The sequence below is a fragment of the Dermacentor silvarum genome, chromosome 1, assembly GCF_013339745.2.
Source record: "Dermacentor silvarum isolate Dsil-2018 chromosome 1, BIME_Dsil_1.4, whole genome shotgun sequence".
Classification (NCBI taxonomy): domain Eukaryota; kingdom Metazoa; phylum Arthropoda; class Arachnida; order Ixodida; family Ixodidae; genus Dermacentor; species Dermacentor silvarum.
Genome location: NC_051154.1, coordinates 338,766,499 through 338,789,034, shown reverse-complemented (window position 1 = coordinate 338,789,034; position 22,536 = coordinate 338,766,499). Strand labels below are relative to the sequence as shown.

Sequence of the window (22,536 nt, the reverse complement as noted above, 5' to 3'; positions counted from 1 at the left end):
CTCTCTCGAATGCAACAATTATCATTTAAATCGGTCCTCCAGTTGTCTCATAATGACATTTCCGCATTGGCCACTAGCTAAAGCTTCCTAATGGTGCACTTCCTTAACAAGTAGTAGTACCGGAGCAGTATGAGCCTTGTGGTCTAGCTAATTTATAAAATTCTGTGCCTTCGGGAAGTCACCTTGCGCATGAGTCACAACATAATATCATCAACCGGCACACATTCCAGCCTCTCCGATTAGCTTGACTCGGCTTCCAAACCAGTGGTGTCAACATTTAAAGGTACACTGCCCATCCATTTGTTGTTACTGCCTCTTCTCCAGGTCGCATTCACATAGCTGATACTGCTCTCGCGGGACTTTCACTAGAATTTTCAACGGCTTTTCTTTCTAGTTTGTCAGTTTCCCAAAACCCATTTACAACCATCGAGGGCTGTGTAATAACCATCAAAATCGTCCCAATTAAGCCCGCATCAAGGCAGAGATTTTTCCCTGTTATGTATTTATAATATACACCATGCATATTTGTCTAGCATGAGTATGTTATTATCCGTGTACCCTAGTAGTGACCCTTCCACATGTAAAAATGTTTTTGTAACCACATATATGGAACCAGTGTTCTAATGTGGGCTTGTTAGTACATTATATTTTTTAATTATGGGGTTTTACGTGCCAAAACCACGGTCTGATTATGAAGCACGCCGTAGTGAGGGACTCCGGAATAATTTGGATCACCTGGGGTTCTTTAAGGTGCACCTAAATCTAAGTACAGATCGAATCCCGGCCACGGCGGCCGCATTTCGATGGGGGCGAAATGCGAAAACACCCGTGTACTTAGATTTAGGTGCACGTTAAAGAACCCCAGGTGGTCCAAATTTCCGGAGTCCCCCACTACGGCGTGCCTCATAATCAGAACTGGTTTTGGCACGTAAAACCCTATAATTTTTTAATCTAAGTACACGGGTGTTATCGCATTTCGCCCCCATCGAAATGCGGCCGCCGTAGCCGGGATTCATTTCCGCGACCTCGTGCTCAGCAGCCCAACACCATAGATTCTGAGCAACCACGGCGGGTAACATAATCTTGTAATACTAGTGTAGTGCATACAAAACGAGGGCAATAAAAAGCACATGAAGTGTTATTTTTGTGTGTTCATGTGCCTTCTATATTCTCGTCTTGTATGCATTGCACTGGTACAGTAGAACCTGGTTCATATGTTTTTGGGAAAAAAATGCGGCACAAAGTGTCTATCTCCTTTGGAATCACGCATACTCCATACAGCACAGAGATCGTTTCAAAATTCATGGGGCCGCAACATTCCAGTGGGGACGGATGACCAGCGAAGCTGTTTAGGCTACATACATGGGCTGTATACATTATGAAATCACACATTTTTTTCATACGGCATCGCACTACGCCGACACAAGCACCGCCACGGTCACCGCACCCCCTTTGCATCTGCCGCAACCGCTGCTGCAGCTGCGCCGGCACCTCCGACGCGCGTGATGGTATAACCATAAAGTCCCTATATAAGAAAAGTACCGACATCTACTCTTTCCTCCGCCGCCTCCTCTCCTAAAGCGCTTGCTTTTTCTTTACTTTTTGCTTGCGAAAGCCAAGTCGACGGTGGCACACCTAGAAAGTCCACGTTGAAGCTTTCAGGCCGGGCGCTCGCCGCCGCCGCCGCCGCCGCCGCCGGCGACTGCGGCTGCGCAGAGGACTTTCAATATGGCTCTGAGGCGGAAAAAAAGAAAATATAAAGAATTGAAAAGCGCGCGCTATCATCGGCCAATCGGAGATACAGGATAACACAAGAGAGAGCGAAGCGGCATTTGTCAAAGGATGGCGGTACTTTTCTGATATAGGGACTTTATATAACCACAGATGCGCAGGCCACGTGCACAATCCTGTCCAATCGTATCGTCTGCATTACTGTCCACGTGCCGTGTCCCCGATACGGACGTAAGCCGCCCAGGGTACCATCCCCCTGGGGAAGCTTCCGGGGGATGCATACGGGTCCTAGAGGTAAACAGCTTCGCTGCAAATATGTACTAACCGGGAAACCGTACGATCTGTAATCACTGAAAATTTTGACACTCAACTGAAGTTTATATCCACGTAATGCGAAGTATTGCGCAAATCGCTGGAGCACGAGACGCCAATGCGCGCCGAGCGGCCCGAGACGCGAGTTGTCGCTTTTGTGGCTTCGGCAAGCTTATGTTGGCGCTCCTAAAATTCCACTTCAATCATCAGCTTTTTTTGAGGGGGCATTCTGATGGGAAGTTTTGACGTGCCCACTCGGCACGAGATGCCGACTCGCGTCGAGCTGGTGGAGCTCGAGTTACTCGAGACACACATTGTTGCTTTCCCTTTGTGTACGGTTTTAAGATGGTGACGGGAAACCAAAACGAAATCGAGTTCATGGGGGACGCCGAAATACAATGCCTACGATGCTGCCAGAGCGAAACACGAAGCTAACTTTGCGCCGCCTACAGCTGGGAACGGCGGTGCGCTTGGGTTATCTCCCATTAAAAGCGTGCAGTATGCTTACAACAGCACTACGCCCCACGCACTGTGAAACAGATAGGTGAATGTGCTCATCGCAATAGCGTCGGCAGCAATAGCTGTGAATGTGGCGTGCAACAACCCGGGGGGAGACTTGTTGGTAACGGAATACAAAACTCGACAGGGGAACAGCGCAAAAAACACGAAAGACAAGAAGGGAGGCGCACACCAGCGCTGAGTGACGACTGAAATATTTATTCGGAAAGCAACACAAATATATACCTCAAGAAAACAAAGGTACATCACTGCGCATGGCAAAGAAGATTGAGTCAACGATTAGATCTCCCCGAATACAAAACAGAGTGAGTGCGAAGTCGAGTATTGTGGGCAATCTGGGCTTCGGCATGTGGCTAGTGTTCTCGATCATGCATTTTTTGAGTACATAAGATCTAGCAGCCGGATAACGTATAATATGATTGCAGTTAGCGATGTATTGAACCTTGGGGCAGAAATATTGTGTTTTCCGGGAACATATGCACCAGTAAAAAAAGCGTCACAATATTCGGTATTTTCTTTTTGTCTTCTCCTTCGCGAACGTGTGGCGCCAGAAAATCGTATGAAGTTATACTCTATTCCGAGATCACATGAATGCGCTTGGCAAACGAAGCCATGATTAGTGAATAGAAGAAAAGCACAAAACTCTGCTCCCAAAGAATGCAGATTTGCATGTTTGCCATAGCAGCGGCGCAGTGTGTTGTCTATGTCATTGTGCAGTGCCATCTTTCAACAAATAAATGTATAAATTCCGGGGTCTTATGTGCCATAAACCCTGATCTGATTGTGAGGCATGCCGTAGTGGGAGACGCCGGAGTAATTTTGACCACCTGCAGTTCTTTAGCCTGCACCTAGATACACCAGCGTTTCTGCATTTCGACCCCGTCGGAACATGGCCTCCACCACAGGGACTCGAACCCAGGACCGCATTCATAGTCAGCACCTGAAAGCCATAGCCCCTGAGCTACCGCTGCAGGTGGCATTCCCCCACTGCTTCAGTGCTACTGCAATCACGACCCGCCAGCAACACACATACTCACCAGCTAAGCATCGCCACACATGAATGGCACAGCTCATATACTATACAGCGCACGCAATGCTGCGATGTGGCAGAGACTCTAACGGCAGAGAGTTAGCATAATGTTAACTTCATAATGGATTGCTGTTTTTGCCATAAAAATGACTCAGCGCGCATAGTAACCGCCGCGGTGTTACATTTTAGAGCGCAGCTCTTAGGCGCCCGTTCCTGCGGCGAGCGTCGGCGGCGTAACCGGGCGAACGAGCACAGCGAAATATAAAAGCGAAGGCGAATGGCAGCGGTGGGTGAAAGACGCGGGGAGGCAGCTGGACAGGAGGGTGCAGCGGAACCATGAGGCGGAAAGCGCACCAGGGTATGGCGTAAGCGTGAGAACTAAAGCGTAGTGCGCCGGCGACAGCTGCGATATGGCGGCAGAGTAGCGCGCTCCGTCTGGTAGATTTGTTGGCGGCGGCAGCTGCTATGAATGGCGCCCACGCGTCACCCACGCGCTGCCTCTCGCGATCTCCTGATTAGCCGGGCAGTCGCGCCACACTTCGCTCGCCCGATTCGCAACGTGCAGCACGAGACAGATTGTCTGCGCCAATCAATATATCGCGAAATGCAAACACGTGCACAGCTGCGCTTAAATTTCGCATTCGTTGTCATCGTAATCGTCGGTGAATATTTTTTCCACGCGCATCACATCTCGGCTGCGTTCCACAATGCTGGCACAGTCCAAAAGGCCTTTTCATTTAGCGTGCTTGTCAGACTCACTTCTTTTACTACCTGCCTTGTCTTCACTGCAGTTTGCAAGTCCTTGCTAACAGCTAATAATCAATAATTAAGGAGACAGCATTTTATAAGCGGTAGGGAAGGTGAATTGTGAAATAAAACGCAGCGATAAGCTCGGAATTGTGAGTCACCCACAAATTTCAGTAGAGCATAACTGTGTGATAGGGCTCACCACGGTTCCCCAGAGGCTCTCGCATTCTGCTGCTGAGCACAAGGTCACGGGTTCGATCCCTGGCCGCTGTGGGTGGCTGCATTTTGATGGCAGCGAAATGCAATAACGCTCCTGACAGATTTGTATACCCGTAAAAGAAAACCAGAGGATCCCATTTAATCCGGAGCCCTCCACTACGACGTCCCTTGTAACTCGCGCTGCAGTTTTGGGACAACAAACCTGACTATTTCTTTTCTTTGTTTTATTTACTGCAAGGTAGTAACAGTCAGTGTTGTTGTCTATCTAGTCTTCGCGGCTCTAGCTTTACAACCAGAAAGAAAAGCAGTAGCCATTGCAGCTAGCAGCCACTCTTGGCTGCGGCCTGCGAGTGTTTCATATTGCTTTGTTGCTCACTATCTGTCTTGCTTTCTTCTTTCTCTACTGCTATCGTTTCCTCATCGTCCATTGTTAGAGGACGTCATGAATACCGAAGACAAGCCCGGTGCCGATTCAGTACTTCAGCCATCTGCCGGACAGAATGAAGGCACCAAGTATGTCGTGCCTTGTGCTTTGCATTGGCATCTGAAGCGCGAGGGGTCTGAGCGATACTTCGTTTCATGCACAGCAGGCAATACAACCAAGGCTAGAAAGACTTCTTTCACTGCTCACATCTGCAATCAATAAAAAAAACAGCGCTACATGTGAATGAAAGATATTATGTATGGGCCATGTAATTCGGTGTAAAATTAGGTCTCTACTTTATAGTGACAAAATATGGCGTACTTATAACATGAAAGGCATAGGACACCTGCACCTGTGTACCCCAACGAGGGAGTAACACACTTCTGCGACCAGCGGACACGGTGCACCACTTGCGCTCACAGCCAAGCCGTAGTACGCCGCCTACTGGAATCAGAAATATGCACATGTAATGTGTAATCTGACCTGAATATGTGTCCACAAGTTGTAATATACGAATTGGTTACATTGTAGACAACACCGCAGTTCAATAACTGCGCTACGAAACGCGTACGTGGACCTCTATGGCCGCTCTACTTGCGTAGCTTCCGTAGCGTTGCCTGCTATGTATCAAATGGAGCATAGTTAGCTGTGCATCTTTAAAGGAACACTAAGGAGTTGAGCTGTGTTTCCACGTTGCTCTTCTGAAATACGAAATATGATGCAGAAACGAGACACGTGGCAATGCCTTATGTAAGGCACCAGTTTTCGGTGCGGTTACTAATCTTGTGCTTGGGACTAATTATTTTTTTTATCCTTAGGATTGTCTACATTGTAGTCTAAAGAAACCAAATGCTGCAAGTTGGAACTTTTGCGAAATGTTATTGCCTCTCTGGGGCAGCTAAATAGGAAAAATACGTACTTTGATATCTGTGACTTCACAGCATAAACGGAAAGTTTTCAGTTTTCCGGAGGCGGGGGGGGGGGGGGGCAGTGGCGTAGCCAGAAATTTTGTCCGGGGGGGGGGGGGGGGGGCTCCGGTTACAGCGCGGCCTCCTCATTACAGCATTTATCGAGGGATCACATACATGAATAATAACTGCATTGCAATTGCCAATGCCATTGTATATTCGATGCTGCAAACGAAATATTGAATGCTAGGCACTGTGAATACAAGTAAAGTATGTATTTTTTCATAAAAATATATTCGTTTGTACCCAAAATTGTGGCAGAAATAACTGATATCACTGCTTCCGCGTTTTTTTTTGTCCATTTAATAAGTACAGGAAATATCACGCGAACTTTAGTACTATATCAATTCAAAACCAGCAACGCAGTCCATGCAGCTGATATGAAAAACATAAAGGCCATGAAATTAGCAAGTTGAGGACAAATATTTTGATGGATCTATGTCATTCAAGAACCTTGTTTACATTTTTGTACATATGCAACGGCCAGGGAAAAACCTCAATGACGCTGTCCTTCATTGCAATGGATTGCCCAGGAGCAGCTGTTGCCGGTCGTGTATTGTGAGTAATTGCACCGAAATATAAGTCACAACAGTGAGTACATATAAAAAGCAGGAGCTCTGCAAAATATACATTAGAAATGCGAAGATTGAATGGAATATACGAATGCGAAGATACAACTTGATAAAGGGCAAAAAAGTGTCGCCAGAAACAATGTTCACTGCTTGTATACACAAAACCTCGCAACAAGATATTTAAATGTACGTATAAGTCTCCAATAAATCTACGTATCTAAGCAAACGTCACGGCATATAATGCGTCAAACAAGACAAATAAACATGTTGCTCAGTCACAGATAGTAAACTTTACGCATAGAAAGACAGACGATCCAGGCAAGAATACTATGATCGCAGAAATCGTGATATGTACCTTGGCCATGCTGCGGTCGCGACAGCAGCATATAGGTAGAATTACAGAGGAAGGTGCAGAAATCAGTACGAAAATGTGCATTTTAGCTGCCTCCACAGCGGCAACAATTATTCTGCACCCAAAATCAAAGAAGGCCATTGCTTTGTTTCAAAAAAGAAGTAAAAGCAGGTAGCCAAAAAGGAAAGAAAAGGAGAAAGGAAAGCCACAGATGATGCGGCAAGTTGAACTACCCAATATCCGAGTGTTTGTTGGGAAATGGTGCGTGGGCCGGGCTTTCAATGAGCAAGGTTGGTCAAAATTGGTTATTGATGTCCTCGTAATTTTTGTATTCGCATGATAATTTTGATCATGATGGTAACTGTTACAATAAATGGTGAGATTTTCTGCGGTTTTAAAAGTTAATGAACAGTCATACGTTTTCATAATTACGAGTTTATGGACCTGAAGGAACAGAGCTTTTTACTTGCATTGATTTTTGCTGCTTCGCTATCTAAAGGACAAACTTCACTCGGCGGGGAAGTTTAGCGAAGTGGTCAATGACTTCGGACACGTTGATGCCGACGTCTCTGTGGGCGTATAGAAGCGCCAGCCTAACCATGCGTTTCTCAGACATTGTAGAGTGCAAGTAGTTTTTTTAGTAATCACATGTTAAAGAATATTCTCTCTGCGCTCGAAGAGGTGACTAGAATCTGTAGTAAGTTTGAACACATTTACATAGAACCTCCAGTCGCAATGAGAGAGGGTATCTATTCCGGTGCTGAAGCCTAAAAACACTCCTTCTATGTCGTTGACATCTTTGTTTAGGTACCTTAATTGCTCAAGCAGTAAGCTGTTCGATTCCAGTAATATCCGTCGTTTCGTCAGCAAATATGGAGAAGCAGCCTGCAGCGTTTGCTTTTGGATCTAGGTTTTCTTTGATAATTTCACCATAAATTTCTATAATTTGGTTTTGTACATCTGGGCTTAAATACGAGGCATTACTGGGGCAACATTGAAAATGGTTCTTCAGATATGTATCGCCACAATAAGCTCGCATGCGAAAAAGCGCTTTGAAAATATCAATATTTCCAGCCGGGGCTTTGCTTTAATCCATAGGAACACTGTCCCTATATGGCCACGGAGAGCCAGACTTTGTCGCCCGCAAAAAAAGAACTGTCTCAATAATAGGCCGCTAACTTTCTTCTGTTTTCTCTTATTTTACTTTGCCTGCCTTGGTCTAGCTGATCGATCACATTGGCCGCGCTTCCTGAAAATGTTTGGAGAAATTTATCAGCTGCCAGCGGACAGTCACGGTGATATTTAGTATTTTAGTGTATGGAAGATTGCGAGCGCGTGCTTCCATCTCTTGAACGGCGTGAATACGAGGGCTCCAGTGCGCGCTTGTTGGTCCACGTTTATAAGAACATTAAACCCGTAAAGTTCCAGAATTAAAAATCTAAAGCACGCCTTTGGGAATGTCAGTGCACCTTTCGCGTCAGAAGTTTATAAGAATTTTATACCCACAGTGTTCGGAATTGAAATCCATGCGCTCCGTAGATTCCACAGCCGCTGCGAGATGCCGCGACGCGCCCGCTCACTATCGAGAAGCCCTTGAAACTTTGTGCTCGGATGGGGCTTCTTGCGTTATGTGACTGCAAACGCAGAAGCGTTACCACGAAATCCAGCCCGATTTCGCAATGTTCGGACCGAAATGTCTTTTCGGGCGTGAAAAAGACATTGTAGACAAAATCCTGAATGATTCCCGGCGCCGGTGGTTGTTTTGGGGGCGCTGGGAAAAAAATTTCGGGTGGGGGGGGGCGAGACTGAAGCCCCATCAGCTCTCCTTCCCCCCCTGGCTACGCCACTGGGGTATATATATATATATATATATATATATATATATATATATATATATATATATATCCTTTACTAACAATTTTCTTTTTCTCGCTTTGTGGCGAGAGCAATTGTATCGACAGTCCAGGCAAATTTTCGCCGTTGTCGTCGCCGTGATGTTGCGTAATAAATCCAAAAGCCATATCAATGAGTGACCAATACACTGTGGGTGCGGGAAAAAGCACGTCACAGTGAGCCGAAACGGATGGCGGCTTGATGGGCATTATATTCCCACGTGCTCAATATTCGAGTTAGTTGTAGGTCACGTAATCAAACGCGAATGGGAAGGAGAGCACACGTCTTCTCCTCTAGCCCTGCCGTAGCTGTGAATGACAGTGCGTGACTGACGCTTATGCTGCCCGCGTGCCATATGTAATTGTTGGTAATCATTGGTGGGCGCAATGATTAAAGGCGAGCAGGGATGGCTGCTAACTTCGTGCGCGCTGTCTTCCTTGCCGAGCTGTCTTTCCGCGCCCCTAGTGTTGTAGAGTTAAGAGACAGCGGTCATTGCAGATTACTGACAGAGGCCGTCTGCAGTGGACACAAAAATAGGCAGATAATGACGATGAAACTCATTTTCGGAGCTGCGGTGAATCGCGCGGCTATAGAAATCGTTCTCCCTAATTCTTGCGTTGTGAAAGCGAGTGCTCGAGGTCATCCAGTTAGGTATTTACAGGTTTACATGGTCCGTGCATTACACTGTGCTTGCAATTTTAATTTTAGGTAAATATTTACTACAATTTATATGACCAATATAACTAACTTATAGACTAGTGTAAGGGCCGCACTTTTCTGTCGCGATTATGACGGGCCTTTCATGGGACCGGGCCATCTGACCTCATTTTTCCAACTATGTGTATGACATCCGCCGTAAACATCCGCGATCGCCTCCTCGCGACATCCAGTAGCGACGCGCGAAAGTACGGTGCGCGCGACAATTCGCTGTTGAGGCCGCTCAGAATCAGTGCACGGAACGCGATTGCTTCTCGGTCGGATGGTTTTTTTTTAATATTGGCTGTCAAGTTTTACACGGATTTACACGGTATGAATCTTCATTCGTGTAATTGTCTTCTACTTCGCTATCACTAGTACTGCTTCGCCTTCCCCGCCAAACTGCACTCTTTTTTTTAGTACTTTGAGTCCGAGTATAAGTGCTGCTGCGCCAGACTTCTAGATTTCTATTTATTCTGATTTTGAATGCATCCGGCTTGGCATCATTTCAGTTACTGAGTGAATTCTATATACAAAGTGTTTCAGACAACACTTTCAAAAATTTTTAAAGGTGCATGCCTATGGCAGATAGCACAAATATAGTTCATGTGCTCATCTACTCGAAGAGGCGGACATTACTTGCGCAAGAAATTGAAATCCATAATCGACTAATTAACAAAATTAACCAATTAAGTTTTAGCTAATTACCTTATGACCCATGTTGCAATTTACAAATTCCTGCTGTGGAGCTCGGATCCACTTAGAACGTATTCTCAGGCTGACACCAGTGTCGAGATAATAATTCTCTAACTTTGCGGAAAAATGCCTCGGCGTGCCAGTCACTTTTTTAACAAAACGTCGTTTTATACATGGAAGCACAAAAATATGAATAGATATATAAATTATGGGGCTTTACGTGCCAAATCCACGATCTGATTATGAGGCACGCCTTAGTGGAGGACTCTGGAATAATTTAGACCACCTGGGGCTATTTAAGGTGCACCTAAATCTAAGTGTACGGGTGCTCTAGTATTTCGCCCGCATCGAAATGCAGCCGCCTTGGCCGCGACTTGATCCCGCGACCTCATGCTTAGCAGTCCAACACCACAGCCACTAAGCAACCACGGCAGCTAAGCACAAAAGTGACTGGAACGCCAATCCATTTCTCCGCAATGTTCGGGAATTACTATCTCGAAACTGGTGCCATCCTGAGAATTAGTTCCTATTGCATCCGGCTTGCGAACTTCACGGAAAGAATTTGTAAATTACAACATGGGCCATAAGTTATTATGTTAAGAACCTAATTTTTGAATTTTTGGTAAGTAGTCGATTATACATTTCAATTTTTGTGCAAGTAACGCCCGCCTCTTCGAGTAGACCAGCTCATGAACTAGATTTGTGCTCTCTGTCACAGGCAACCTTTAAACATTTTTTGATAGTGTTTGCTGAAACACCCCGTTTTTATGGCCTCTGCATGCCAGAGGCTATGTTTCCATCCATGATGCGTAAGTGTAAATAATTAGAAGATCTTTTTTTGTCGCCAGTCGATAGCATTGACTACTGGAAAGAGAATCGATATTGAGACACGTATGACTCTCGTGCTTTTCACACGCCGTTGATAGAAGACTCTGCCGAAGGGGCCACTGGAGTCTGCAGTTTTTTTTTTTTTCAGGGTGAAAAAAGCACACCACGTAATTTGAAGTGAGGAGAACATACGTCCACATATTCATTCTCTAAGCATAGGCTATCCATTTAGTTGGCTACCGCCTTCTCTTTAAAGAATATAATAAACTTCGTCCTGTTTATATATATTTAAATATATTGTGTCTGTGCATGGTGTTCTCAGCGGAAACTTTAAAAAAATGTTGCTGTGAGGAAGCACGGATGAGGTAGCCGCCGCTGGTTCTTCTCATGCGCTTGTCCTCCTATGGTCAGTATTTGCCAAAATTAAGCGAAAGTATAAACTAAATTTCAGAGCCCTTCCCCTGTCGAGAAAATGGGGGTAAGCGAAGCTTGGTGTCAGGCGACACTCGAAGGCGTTCCGCTTCGTTTGCCCTAAACACTGGGTCGGCGGCTCTTCGCTGACGTTTGGCCTCAACATCGCGCTCCCGCAACTCGGGGTCCGCGGATTTTCGCTGACGTTTCGCCTGGTCTTCGGTTGCCCTCACCCTAGAATCACACAAGCTTCGGCTACCCCCAATTTCTCGACAGGGGAAGGGTTGGTGATTTTGTTTCTGTGGGTCCCAAGGTTGACAAGGGTAGTTGAAGGTCGCGTTACAGATATACGAGCCCACAGGGGTAAGTTTCATTGAGCTTGCACCCTTTCTGCACAATCACCAGGATCGGCCCACTTTTCAGCGTGACACCACCACTACCACCAACACCGCAGAAACTTGTGAGCCTATAATGCTTCGCTTAATAGTCGTGCACGTCCGCGCCAACAATGATGCCGTAAGCTTTTAGCCACAACAAAAGTGAAAAAGTAAAGCAACGCAAAAGAATCCTGAAATTATGTGGGTAACAGAACTCCGGTAATGACACTTTAGGGGCGGGGGGGGGGCGGGGGCTCTGCCCCACCCCCTCCCCACCGGGAAAGCTCCAGAGGGGGCTCGAGCCCCGGAGCCCCCCCGTAGTCGGCGGCGCCTATGCTTCACAGTGTTGTAGTGGCGTGAAGGTGTTGGTGCACAGTTTTTAAAAAATTGACATTTCGACCTTTGTTCTCTCGTCAAGTAATGAATGCCTTGCCACAAAATTAGCCAATAACACAGCGTTCTGAAGCAAAAACTCTTATGAACTTAAACTGATCTAGTGTTTCACTTTAGCGATTCCTTTGTCTGGAACAGTGCAGAAACGAGATGAGGAACAAAATATACGACACAGTCCATTAACACAATGATTCTAATTTTGATAATATTGAAACAAGGTACACATTGCACGGAATTCCTCATAAAGGAAGCATAAGGATAGTGTAAAACTATGAAGTATGTGCACTATGGTCCATTGTTAAATGCAAAGCCTTATTAGTGTTGAACCAACATTACTTTAATGTGTCATCAACTTCACAGGAAATAAGTGCTCGATGTCAGGCTGGCGTTAATTATACCTCTAATGGCAAAATAATTATTGCTGAAGCCCTTGTGTCAAAACTGAGCTGTAATCTTTACTGCAGTGCTTATATACTTTACCAGTGAAAGCCGGCATAATAATTACGATGGCAGGATGGCAGATATGCAAGCTCCTCTCAAGTAAAGCATTCAACAAGACACAACACTAGTGCTAATCTTGTCTGTTATGAAAGGGTCACACATTTCGGTTCTCATATGTGGCCACTGTTTTAAACTCGTGATATAGCACAAGGAAAGTTCAGCCTTCAGCTGCGAATATGTTTGCCTTCAAGTTTTTTTCTTTTTCTTTTTGTCATACGAGCACTGACAAGGTTTTCAAGGTTCAGTTCTCTGGTATATAAAATAATTTAGCTGTATGATTTAGTGTCCCTTTGAAATACTTTGTTGATCCAGCGCCGACCGCGCCCATGCAAGTTCTGCCGGTGTTGATTTCGCGCGTCCAGCGTTTGTTTAGTCACATGCTATAGTGAAACCTCGATAATGCGTACCTGGTGGCAACGCAGCATAACGATCCACTAAATTACGAAGCAAAACAGGCAAATGTATATTTGCGTCTCTTGACGTGCGCCGCTAGCAACAAAGAAACAAATGTGATGCCACAGCAAATGCTACCTAAATATTGCACTACTAGGTTTATTAATTTTTTTTCACAGGGGAAAACGCTCCAACTTGGCGCGCACGAGAAGGAAAACAGCAGAAAAGCCGACGGCAGAAAAGACTTCTACTCCACGGCCACGAAGGAACGACTCAGCTGCTCCGAGAAAGGTTGGGCACATTGAAGAGGCCACGGCTCTTGGAGAAAAGGCAATGCAGAGAAAGTCGGCCAGAAAGTCCAGCACATCACGAACCAGCGTGAGTAGCTGTGAATTTGCGTTAGCGAAGTGTGAAGAAACGTTTGTTATCCTGTTCGTACGGCAAGCTCGGCCAAAACATGCCACTTAGCACGAAGTGTAAAAAAAAAGATATGCCAACACAGCCTGACTTCAGTTCTAAGGGAGCTCCGAAATAATGTCAAATCTTTCTCTACTGGAAAGTATAGGGCGTTCAGCCTGACAAACACTTCTTACTTGAATTTTTCAGAGGCAAGCAGATGTGCACATAAAACGTTTGTACTTGCCTTTATACATATCTGCCAACTGTCCCAAAGTTTTACTAATGTTTACGGATTTGGGCTCCTTTATGATTCCACGATGTCGCGTCAAGTTTTACGAAAAATAAATTTTGTTCTCAAAAAAGTGTAAAGGTGTTGAAAAATCTGGCAGTGCAAATTAAAAAAAAAGTGTATGCAAAAAAAAAGAAGTGAATGTTGAAAGTTTCACTACGGGTTGCCCTTTCGTTGCAGCTCAAGACCACAAGCATACTCTCGTGTATATGTTTCAATGCCCGCTGAATTCTAACAGTTACCGACGATGTTGTGAACATCCCTGTTTTGAGATACACGGCCGAGCTCTGTGTTGAGCAATGTGCAAACTCTCTATATTGTCTACCATTTTTTATCCGTCCTTTCATTTACTTATCTTTAGCTTATATGAATGTGTATGTCTTATTATGTGTAGATATGTATGTGTATTGCTTATGTGTATTGGGCCGGTGCCATTTAAATCCTGTCACTGTCTTTCACTTTGTTTTGCATCACGCATTGTGCTTATGCTTTTTTGCTGCTATATACTCCATTCAATTTGTAATGTAGTGCACCACACTAAAGGCGCCAAGCTCTTTGTGTTCACATATGTAATGAATACGCAAATAAATAGTACTCCAAACAAGGCCCGAACGTAGTTTTGCCCATCTGTCATCAACCATACCCTTGAATGCTTGGCGATTGTAAAAGGACACCCCCTAAAAGGTGCTTGCTTTGAGCAGTTCCTGATACAGGCAAAATCGGCAACAGAAAAGTATCTAAAAAAGTCACAGTCACGGCCGCGCAATAAAAAACCGTTTTTAGCGGCCGTGTCACTGCGATAAATCAGATCAACAATGTGTTCCTTGTTAATCTCTACTATTCCAAGTTTGCTGCCGCTTTTGTCCCATGTCAAAAGGTAAAGAATCGTTAATAAATATGTGCGTATCCCACAAAATTTGAATGCTGAAGGAAAACAAAAAGCAATGCTTGCCAACAGTGCTTAATTATGGCAACTCCCATAACCTTTGGGTGATGTCCACGAGCATCTTACGAATATTAAAGTTTACAGGTTGGCAGGTATGTTGTACAGAACATCGGCTAAAATCACATACATGTGTATAAAGGTGGCAAGAACATTTGTGAAACGCTTTTGTTTTACTATCACGCACATGTCTTTTTGAAACAGTTATTTGAAGTACGCTGCTTTGACAATGCAAGAAGTTGCAGGGCAACTTGATTTGCAGGGCAAGACTTGACAGTTCTAAATCTTTAAAAAAAGGAAGAATACAACCTGTAGTAATTGCCACTGTGCACTCTTGTGATGAAAAACAGGTCCCATCCTATGCAGCAAGGGCCTTTTATTAATCGCGATTCACTATCAAGTAAAGTAGCCAGTTTTGCAATGCTTGAGTTGATTTTTCCCAATTTGCACATACTGGCCAAACAATGTATGAAAACCATTGTTTTCAAACTGCTTTGCCAAAACTTCTTTTAAGGTGTTTTCCAGAGTTAAATTTTCCTAGGAACAAGATAAGGTACTTCCTAAGTTTCCAAATTTAACCTAAGACAAAGAAAATATCAAGCATCTGACATATGGTGACAACATAAAAAACAAACTTTGTTTTCATGTGACGAAATTTTCACTTAAATGCCATGACCAACTGGCGACTGCCCTTATTGTGCACTATAGACCACCTAGAAAGTATCTATTCAGAATCAATCAATATATGTCTATTATATTTGAAATTACAGTTTTCTTACGGTGACAAATTCAACTGCGCAAAATGATGGCCATAACTATTTTCCTGTTCAAGACAGGGTAATGAAAGTAATAATATATTCTAATGATAAGGTAAATCAGCTCACAAAATTGCTATAAAAATAGTTTATTGGTTCTAAAGTTGACTCTTCAGCCCCGCATCTCCCCTAATAGTGGCTGCTTTTCACTGCTTAAACTTGTGCACACGTGTGAAAAACCTTACTGATTGTAATTAAGATACGTAAGGTTCAGCGTTTCTAATTTGGAGCGGGAATTGTATGCCAAATTTTCTTTTTTCGGAATTCAGTTTAACCAAAAAAGTTCAGTGACAGCGAATGTGATACCGCCAGAGAGCTAAGACAGCGACTGACATGCTGCTAATGAGCCTGTACACAAGTGCTCTTATTCATGGAGTCGGGCACAGTAAACATCACATGTCAGCCTGCCAAAAGCAAGCTCTATAATTTTTCCAAAAAATAAAAGTTGTTTATTTTCTTTAAAATAAAATATGCCACTGCAACGAAGAAGAGAAGCAGTAAGTGTGTGTCGGAGGGGGGGTGCGTTGATTGGTTGCGGGAGCTTTGGCTCGGGTCGCTGCAGTATTCACGCCGCGGCCATTGTAGTGTGCAAACAAGATCACAAGTTCACTGATGGTAACCTATGGTTTCAAAAATTTCATATTTGTTGAAGTTCTGTACCCGCGTGAAGTTACAGGTTCATTTAAGTATCATTGCATTGGTGTTCTAATATCGACTGTACTCATTTGAATTCCTGCATTGTCATATTGTGCCACTGCTAGACCGTGTGCCAAAAACAAAACTTCCTTATTCTGTGGATTACTTACAACTACAGCATTAACGATAGGAATCTGCAGTCATACAGCACGTTTTACTGTTTACAAAATTGGTTAAACAGATATTCACATAAAAAAACAACTGGTAAGTTTGACACTTGTTATATCCACCAAAAAAAAAAGGCCGAAATGTTTGGTGGAGATATAAAATGAAAAAAGTGTACTGAACTTGCAGAAACCAAAAATCAAGAACGCTGAACCCTATAAATATGCAAATGAAGAAGAAACAATAAAATTTTGAAAGTTATCGTAACGTACAGCCATTTACTAGTCTTAGAAAATCTAAAAAAAAAACGATTTTTGTCCAAAACTCATCCCTGCTGAATATACGTGGTGCAGATTTAACGTTTTATGCAAGTCAAAAATTGCCATCTGCCTGAGAGTAACATGAACTGAAATATAATAATGATAATAATAATCATAATATAATAAAAATGTAATAAACTTAATAATATGCTAACATGAAAGCTGTGCAGTTGAAGAAAAATTCTACTTCGTGCATTGAACCTGAGATTAATGCCTTTCAGTGGCAGTTGCTCTACAATCTGAGCCGAACTGAGTGACTAGCAGATCGCAGAACGAGTCAGAATCAATTGGCTACTCGAAGCACAGAGACACAGAGCATGGTGAATCAGCATGGCTAGATGCCCTGCTTAAGGCTAACAAAGGACAGGTCAGGAGCGACAAGAAGACAGACTCCTAATCTGTCCTTTGCAGCACGTCTAGCCATGATGTATCACCAACTGGCCCACATTGCAACATTGCTATACTAAATCAGTTCCACGGAGGTAGAGCAACTTATTCTACCTTGCAGATTTCTGCAGAACTGCTTTGCGAACTTCTTATTGGGCCGCAAATTTGCACCTGCATACTTTAAGCCAGATACGGACTATATAGTCTGGGATAATATGGCACACACTGAAGTCCACAAATAGCTTTTCAGTAGTGATTCGAGCGGCCAGTCGCGCGGCAATCTTGCGTATATTCGCGGGCTTCTTTCACGCTCGGAAAAACACTTTTATGTAGCACGTATTGAGCATCAGAAAGCTGTACGGGAGTATTTCATGTTGCTCTGCAATTTTGTCATTGGCACTTTTCATCTAATTATAAAATTTGAGGAATTGATTAATATATAAGCCTAATTGTGTAATTAGGCGGAATGCAAAAATAATTTGAGTATCTCCAAGCGACGGCAAACATTACCTGGGTTCTGTCCAGCTACGTGGCATTTGCGTATTTTTTAAAATTTGGATAAAGTTACGTTGGACACCCTGTAGAAGAACCTCCGTGCAAAATTTGACATTTGAAATAAGAGTGGAAGCGTCGCGACAAGCTTGCAAAAATGGCTGTTTTGGATACTGAAACTAAAAAAAGAACACATTACCGCTCACGAGAAGGGACGCATGGTGCGTTGCTCCTTCGCATGACCTTCGAGAATCTCGGAAGACCACGTTTCTGCGTAGCGTAGATATCGCGGACGCCGTGGGGTGCCACGATGAGCCCTGTCGCCGCCGAGACGCTTAAAACCACGCGCATACTTTGATAGGTCTCTAACTTTCTCAGTCATCTCAGATGCGCTGTGCCAAGATTTATGTCATATAGCGACACCACCCAGAGCACACATCGCCTGCTTAGGTGCTGTTTAAAGCCTGTTTAAAAAACTATAGAATTAGCAGCTCTGCGGCTTTGCCAAGATGGCTTCAGTGGTATATACTACTCATTTCTAACAAATTTAGTCTTAGTGAAATTTTGTTGCAGTTGGCCTTTAGTAGTCTAATGATGTATGCAAATAAATCGATAAAACTTTAATTTGATGATTCGTAGTTCTGAGATGTTGGTAATGTTGGTTTCATGCCTATTGCTTCATCACGGGTGCTTCTTTCCTGTGCAGGAGAACCAAAAGGCTCAATCCACTGCAGCATTGTCCGCTCCCCAAAAAAAGAAGGGCGTCAAACGTAAGGTCCTAGGTGATCTCCCACTACGTACTGCAAACTCAGAGGTGCGCATTGGTGAAGAGAGTAGCAGTGTGCCACAAAAACAGGAGAGAAACAGCGATAATACTGGTGTTGCTGCAAAGAAGGAAACATCACAAAAAGTGGGCCAGATGTCCAAGCAGAACCGTCGCACCAGAAAGAAATCGTGCAGCAAAGGACATGACTCCAGCCCCGTGGAAGCGGCACCAGGATGCTGCCGTGGTGGCGTGCTCAAGCCAGAGCAGATGGATGACGGGGCCAGTTCGGGTGAGGGAGCTTTTTGAGGTTTTTGCAATTGCTTTACAGTGAAGATGTATGGGGAACTGCAGAATAATTTTTTATTGGGCGAGTTGGTGCTTACTGAACGACGTGATTTTGTGGCGCAAAAATACCGGAAAGGAAAGAGTAGCAGGTACAGACAGAGCAGAAAGAGAGACGGCGCTACACTCACAAATGTTTATTAAGCACCAAGCTTGATACATATACATTGCGCACACACTCTCGACACCAGGAGGTGGCAAAGAGCAAAGGACAAGTCATCTTTCTGTTCTGTCTGTCGCTGCTAATCTTTCCTTTCTGATTTATTTTTCTTTTTTTCGCTACAAAGTCATGTCGTTCTGTATAAGGGAGTTTCGCAATAGTTTTCATGAGGCGATGTGGTCGGTATCTAGGCTTTAAAATGGCCGGTAAAAACAGTATACCGCTCATGTTGTAGGTGGAGCTAGGGGTATAGAATATAGTGAAGCGTGTGAAAAGACTCGGGCATAACCAAGGAATTGTACCAACTGTGATGAAGCGTTTGCAAAATTTTGGGTGTAGCTGGAGCAAGGGCAAAGCAAATTTCTAGAGCTGAAAGGCTCGACAACAAAGGTAGTTGTCTTTGATGTCTGAGTTGCTTGGATTTGCATACATCTGCAAAGGCTTTTCTCGTTGTTGTGTCATTTAATTTTTGGGAAAGAAATGGCAGAGACATATGACTAGACAGTTCACATATATACACAGAACTGTCGCTTGAAGTTTAAAGAAAAAATGTCTACAAGTGCTCACAGTCACAAAAAAGAAAATTGGCTAACGTGTAAAAGATACTATACTCAATCAGCAAGACAACGAAAACCTTATTTAGAAAATGTGAATCCATGTATGAAACGACATTAAAAGGTCTAATATAATGAGGAGCATTATGCAGTAAAGCTCCTATTAGTTGCAGACTAAAATTCTAGCATGGTTGACGTTGATGTGGGTAGGAAGCTGACGCACCTCTGTACAAACTCCATGCACTTAGGTGAGCAAGTGATCGCTTATAACATGATACACTCACAAGGCCTCTGTTTGACGATAAAAATGCTTCTAGTGCCACAGATTTTTGCTTGCTAATGCCACAGTTCACCGAATTTTGTTTTACAATACAGTAAACGCGGTGTTAGCAAATATATGGGCACCCTAAGAACCTCTTGTTCTTGTGTGAAATTCTGCTGAACCAACGTACATTGAAAAAGAAATGGAGCATTGGTCCCCAAAATGGTTTAACTTGACACATAATTTGTCTTAATAGATTTAGTCTTAAAAGAGAACTGACATGCTGCTGTGTAGATCATTAAACCATATAAAGTGTCCATGTACAGGTTAAAGTGCAGTGCTCGATGCAGCAATTGCATAAACATCTATTCTATCGCTTCATTTTTTGGGGAATGCACAGTGGGTTGTGACGATGGATGTTGTAATGGAGGGCTCCAGATTAGCTTTGTCCACCTGAGATTTTGAAGCAAACTTTGACTAGCGCAAAGAACACGAGACAAAAGACGAGGAACACGAAGTAACACAGATGAGAGCGGACTTCCAACTCGTTAGTCTTTCTTCGTGTTCCTCGTCTTTCGTCTCGTTTTACAACGGAAGCTGTTATGAGCTCATTCTAATAGCCGTTTCGGTTCGCGATGATGCTGCCGCCGACGGTGTACGCCGCCGTAACCGCTATAGCCGGAAATGCGAAAAAAGTACCTGATTCCCACCGGGATCGAACCCGCGCCCGCTGGGTGGGAGCCAGATACTCTACTACTGAGCCATGCAAGCGCTTGCTATCGGGCCGCGGAAAATACCCTATAAGGCAAGCGCGCAGGGGCAGACGACTCGAGCCTCCGCCAGTATGGTGGCGCAATCTAGGTAAGGTAACTGCAAACGCAGCGTGCGCAGGCGCAGACGACGAAATGCGATTCAGTCGAGGCGCGCAATCAACGCGATCCCGAGCTGCCGAGCCTCCGCCAGTATGGTGGCGCCATCTAGTTGAGGTTCCTGCAAACGCGGCGTGCCCGACATGTAAGTTGCAGTGGTAAGGCTTCATCGGGCTCAGCAGACTGTTGTGTAGAGAGCATTATAAGCCGCATCTCGCCGTCGACGCCGGGCGGACAGTTCAGATCGTTCTCGTCAAAACGAGGCGAACAGACTGCTGCGAATACCCTGTTGTGCGCGGTGCCCAAATTGGAGCTACTCTTGAGGCGCTCCACCAGCTTACGCTGTGACTGTGCTGCGTGTGCCACCCAAGCCCGTGACTTTTTCTTCACGCTGGTCAAAGTTTGCTTCAAGATCACGAACGAACTAACTCGCACAAGAGTCCTGCTACGCCACCTGGGGTTCTTTAATGCACGTCCAAAGCACTTGTACGCAAGCATTTATTGCATTGCGCCCCATCGGAACGTAGCCGTAGCAGCTATGTACCAAACCTAATAATAATCATAATAATAAAGAAATAAAACGAAAACTTACGACCTAGGGCTCAGCAGCGGATCACAATCACCGATCGATCATGACAGATGGTGCTACGTACGCGTGACGCGTTCCAGTAGCATCAACTCGGAATGGACGTCATTTAAGCAGCGTTTCTTTTCTTTCATTTCAGCAATAGACGAAAATTCTTCGTCTCTGTCTTCGTCGAGACGGCCACACAGGACGATTTTGCAGCCCAAGAGCTACAAAGAGTAAAGCACGAAAAAGAAAACAGCTAGTGTGCGTAACAAATAATGCAACAAAGTAAACTGCTGTTACGTGTTGTTACATGCTGGTACATGTTACCAAGAGCCAAGCATTGCTACGTAAATATGAATGAGATAAGGTTAGAAAAAGAACAAGACAGCAAGTGTGCATAACATATAATTAAACAAAGTCAACTGCTGTTATATGTTGATTTCGTTACACTATACGAGCATTAGACACACCAACTTTTCACCAAAGCGCCACGCCAAACTGTTGGTGCTTCCCCATCAGAGGCTGAATTCACCAAACTTTTCACTCATAAGTGCTCTTGGCCACTGGCTGGCCACCTATTTCATAAAATATATCCAGCATCAAGATTGGTCGGAATTTGCTCTTGTACGAACAATTCTAGCGAACGCTTTTTGTGAACAGGGTTTCAGGTTTGTCGCATCAAGAGCACAACGAAGCGCGTACAGCCTGCTGCTTCAAGAACTATTTGCTTGGCTAGCAAGCGGGGCAAATCACACGCAGTCAGGAATTTAAAGGCAGTAACACAGCAGGAGTGTTCCACGCCGTCCCGTGGAGCTCTAATAATTAGAGAAATAGCTGGCGATAGTTTGCATTTCCAAGAGATCGATAAAGAAGGCTTCTATGGAAAATGAAAATTAAACGGGACAAGTGGCCGCCAACGAACGCCTCACGGGTGTCCAGTGCGAGCACAGCATGTTCTGCTTTTTAATGCGAAAGCAGAAAATGGCCCATTGAGCGAAAAAGCCGGTGTCTGTAGCAGTGAAAAGGCACCTAAATTTCCATTGGTTGCGACGCCACGTCCCGTGCATGCCTCGACGGAGCAGAGCAGGCGAAAGGGAACACCTGCTGCCGCGCCAAGTGGTACGTGAGGGGAGAGGGCATCGCCGCGAGGCCACTCTCGCTCTCGGAAGGCTATGTTATCCGCACGTTCCTTGTCCGCGCAAGCTCTCGCCTGCGTTCTAACTTCGGCTCGGTAATCGCTATAAAGAAATAAATTATTTGAAAAGAAAACAATAAATTCGAAAGAAAAAACGTTGGCGGTAGTAAGTTTCAAACCTACGACCCCACACTCAGAAGCCGAGTGTCTTACCAACTAGGCTAAACCAGCGCCTCCTAGATAGCAGACCTGTGCAGTAGTGATGCAAAACTGTCGGTACATCGACTATCCATAGCATCGATAGCTTTTTGTGAAACTATCGATAGTTTTTGTAAAACTATGGATAGTGTAAAAAGACTATCGATAGTA

At 44.4% G+C, this 22,536-nt stretch overlaps 1 protein-coding gene across 1 annotated transcript; it reads left to right on the top strand.

The window, feature by feature from the left end:
- The first annotated feature begins 13,354 nt into the window (after positions 1–13,354).
- LOC125943305 (uncharacterized) lies at positions 13,355–18,580 on the top strand. The gene is made up of 2 exons (XM_049662334.1): positions 13,355–13,440; positions 18,215–18,580. Exons 1-2 carry the CDS (start codon positions 13,396–13,398, stop codon positions 18,578–18,580), a joined length of 411 nt encoding a protein of 136 aa, XP_049518291.1. The 5' UTR covers positions 13,355–13,395.
- Positions 18,581–22,536: the final 3,956 nt, after the last annotated feature.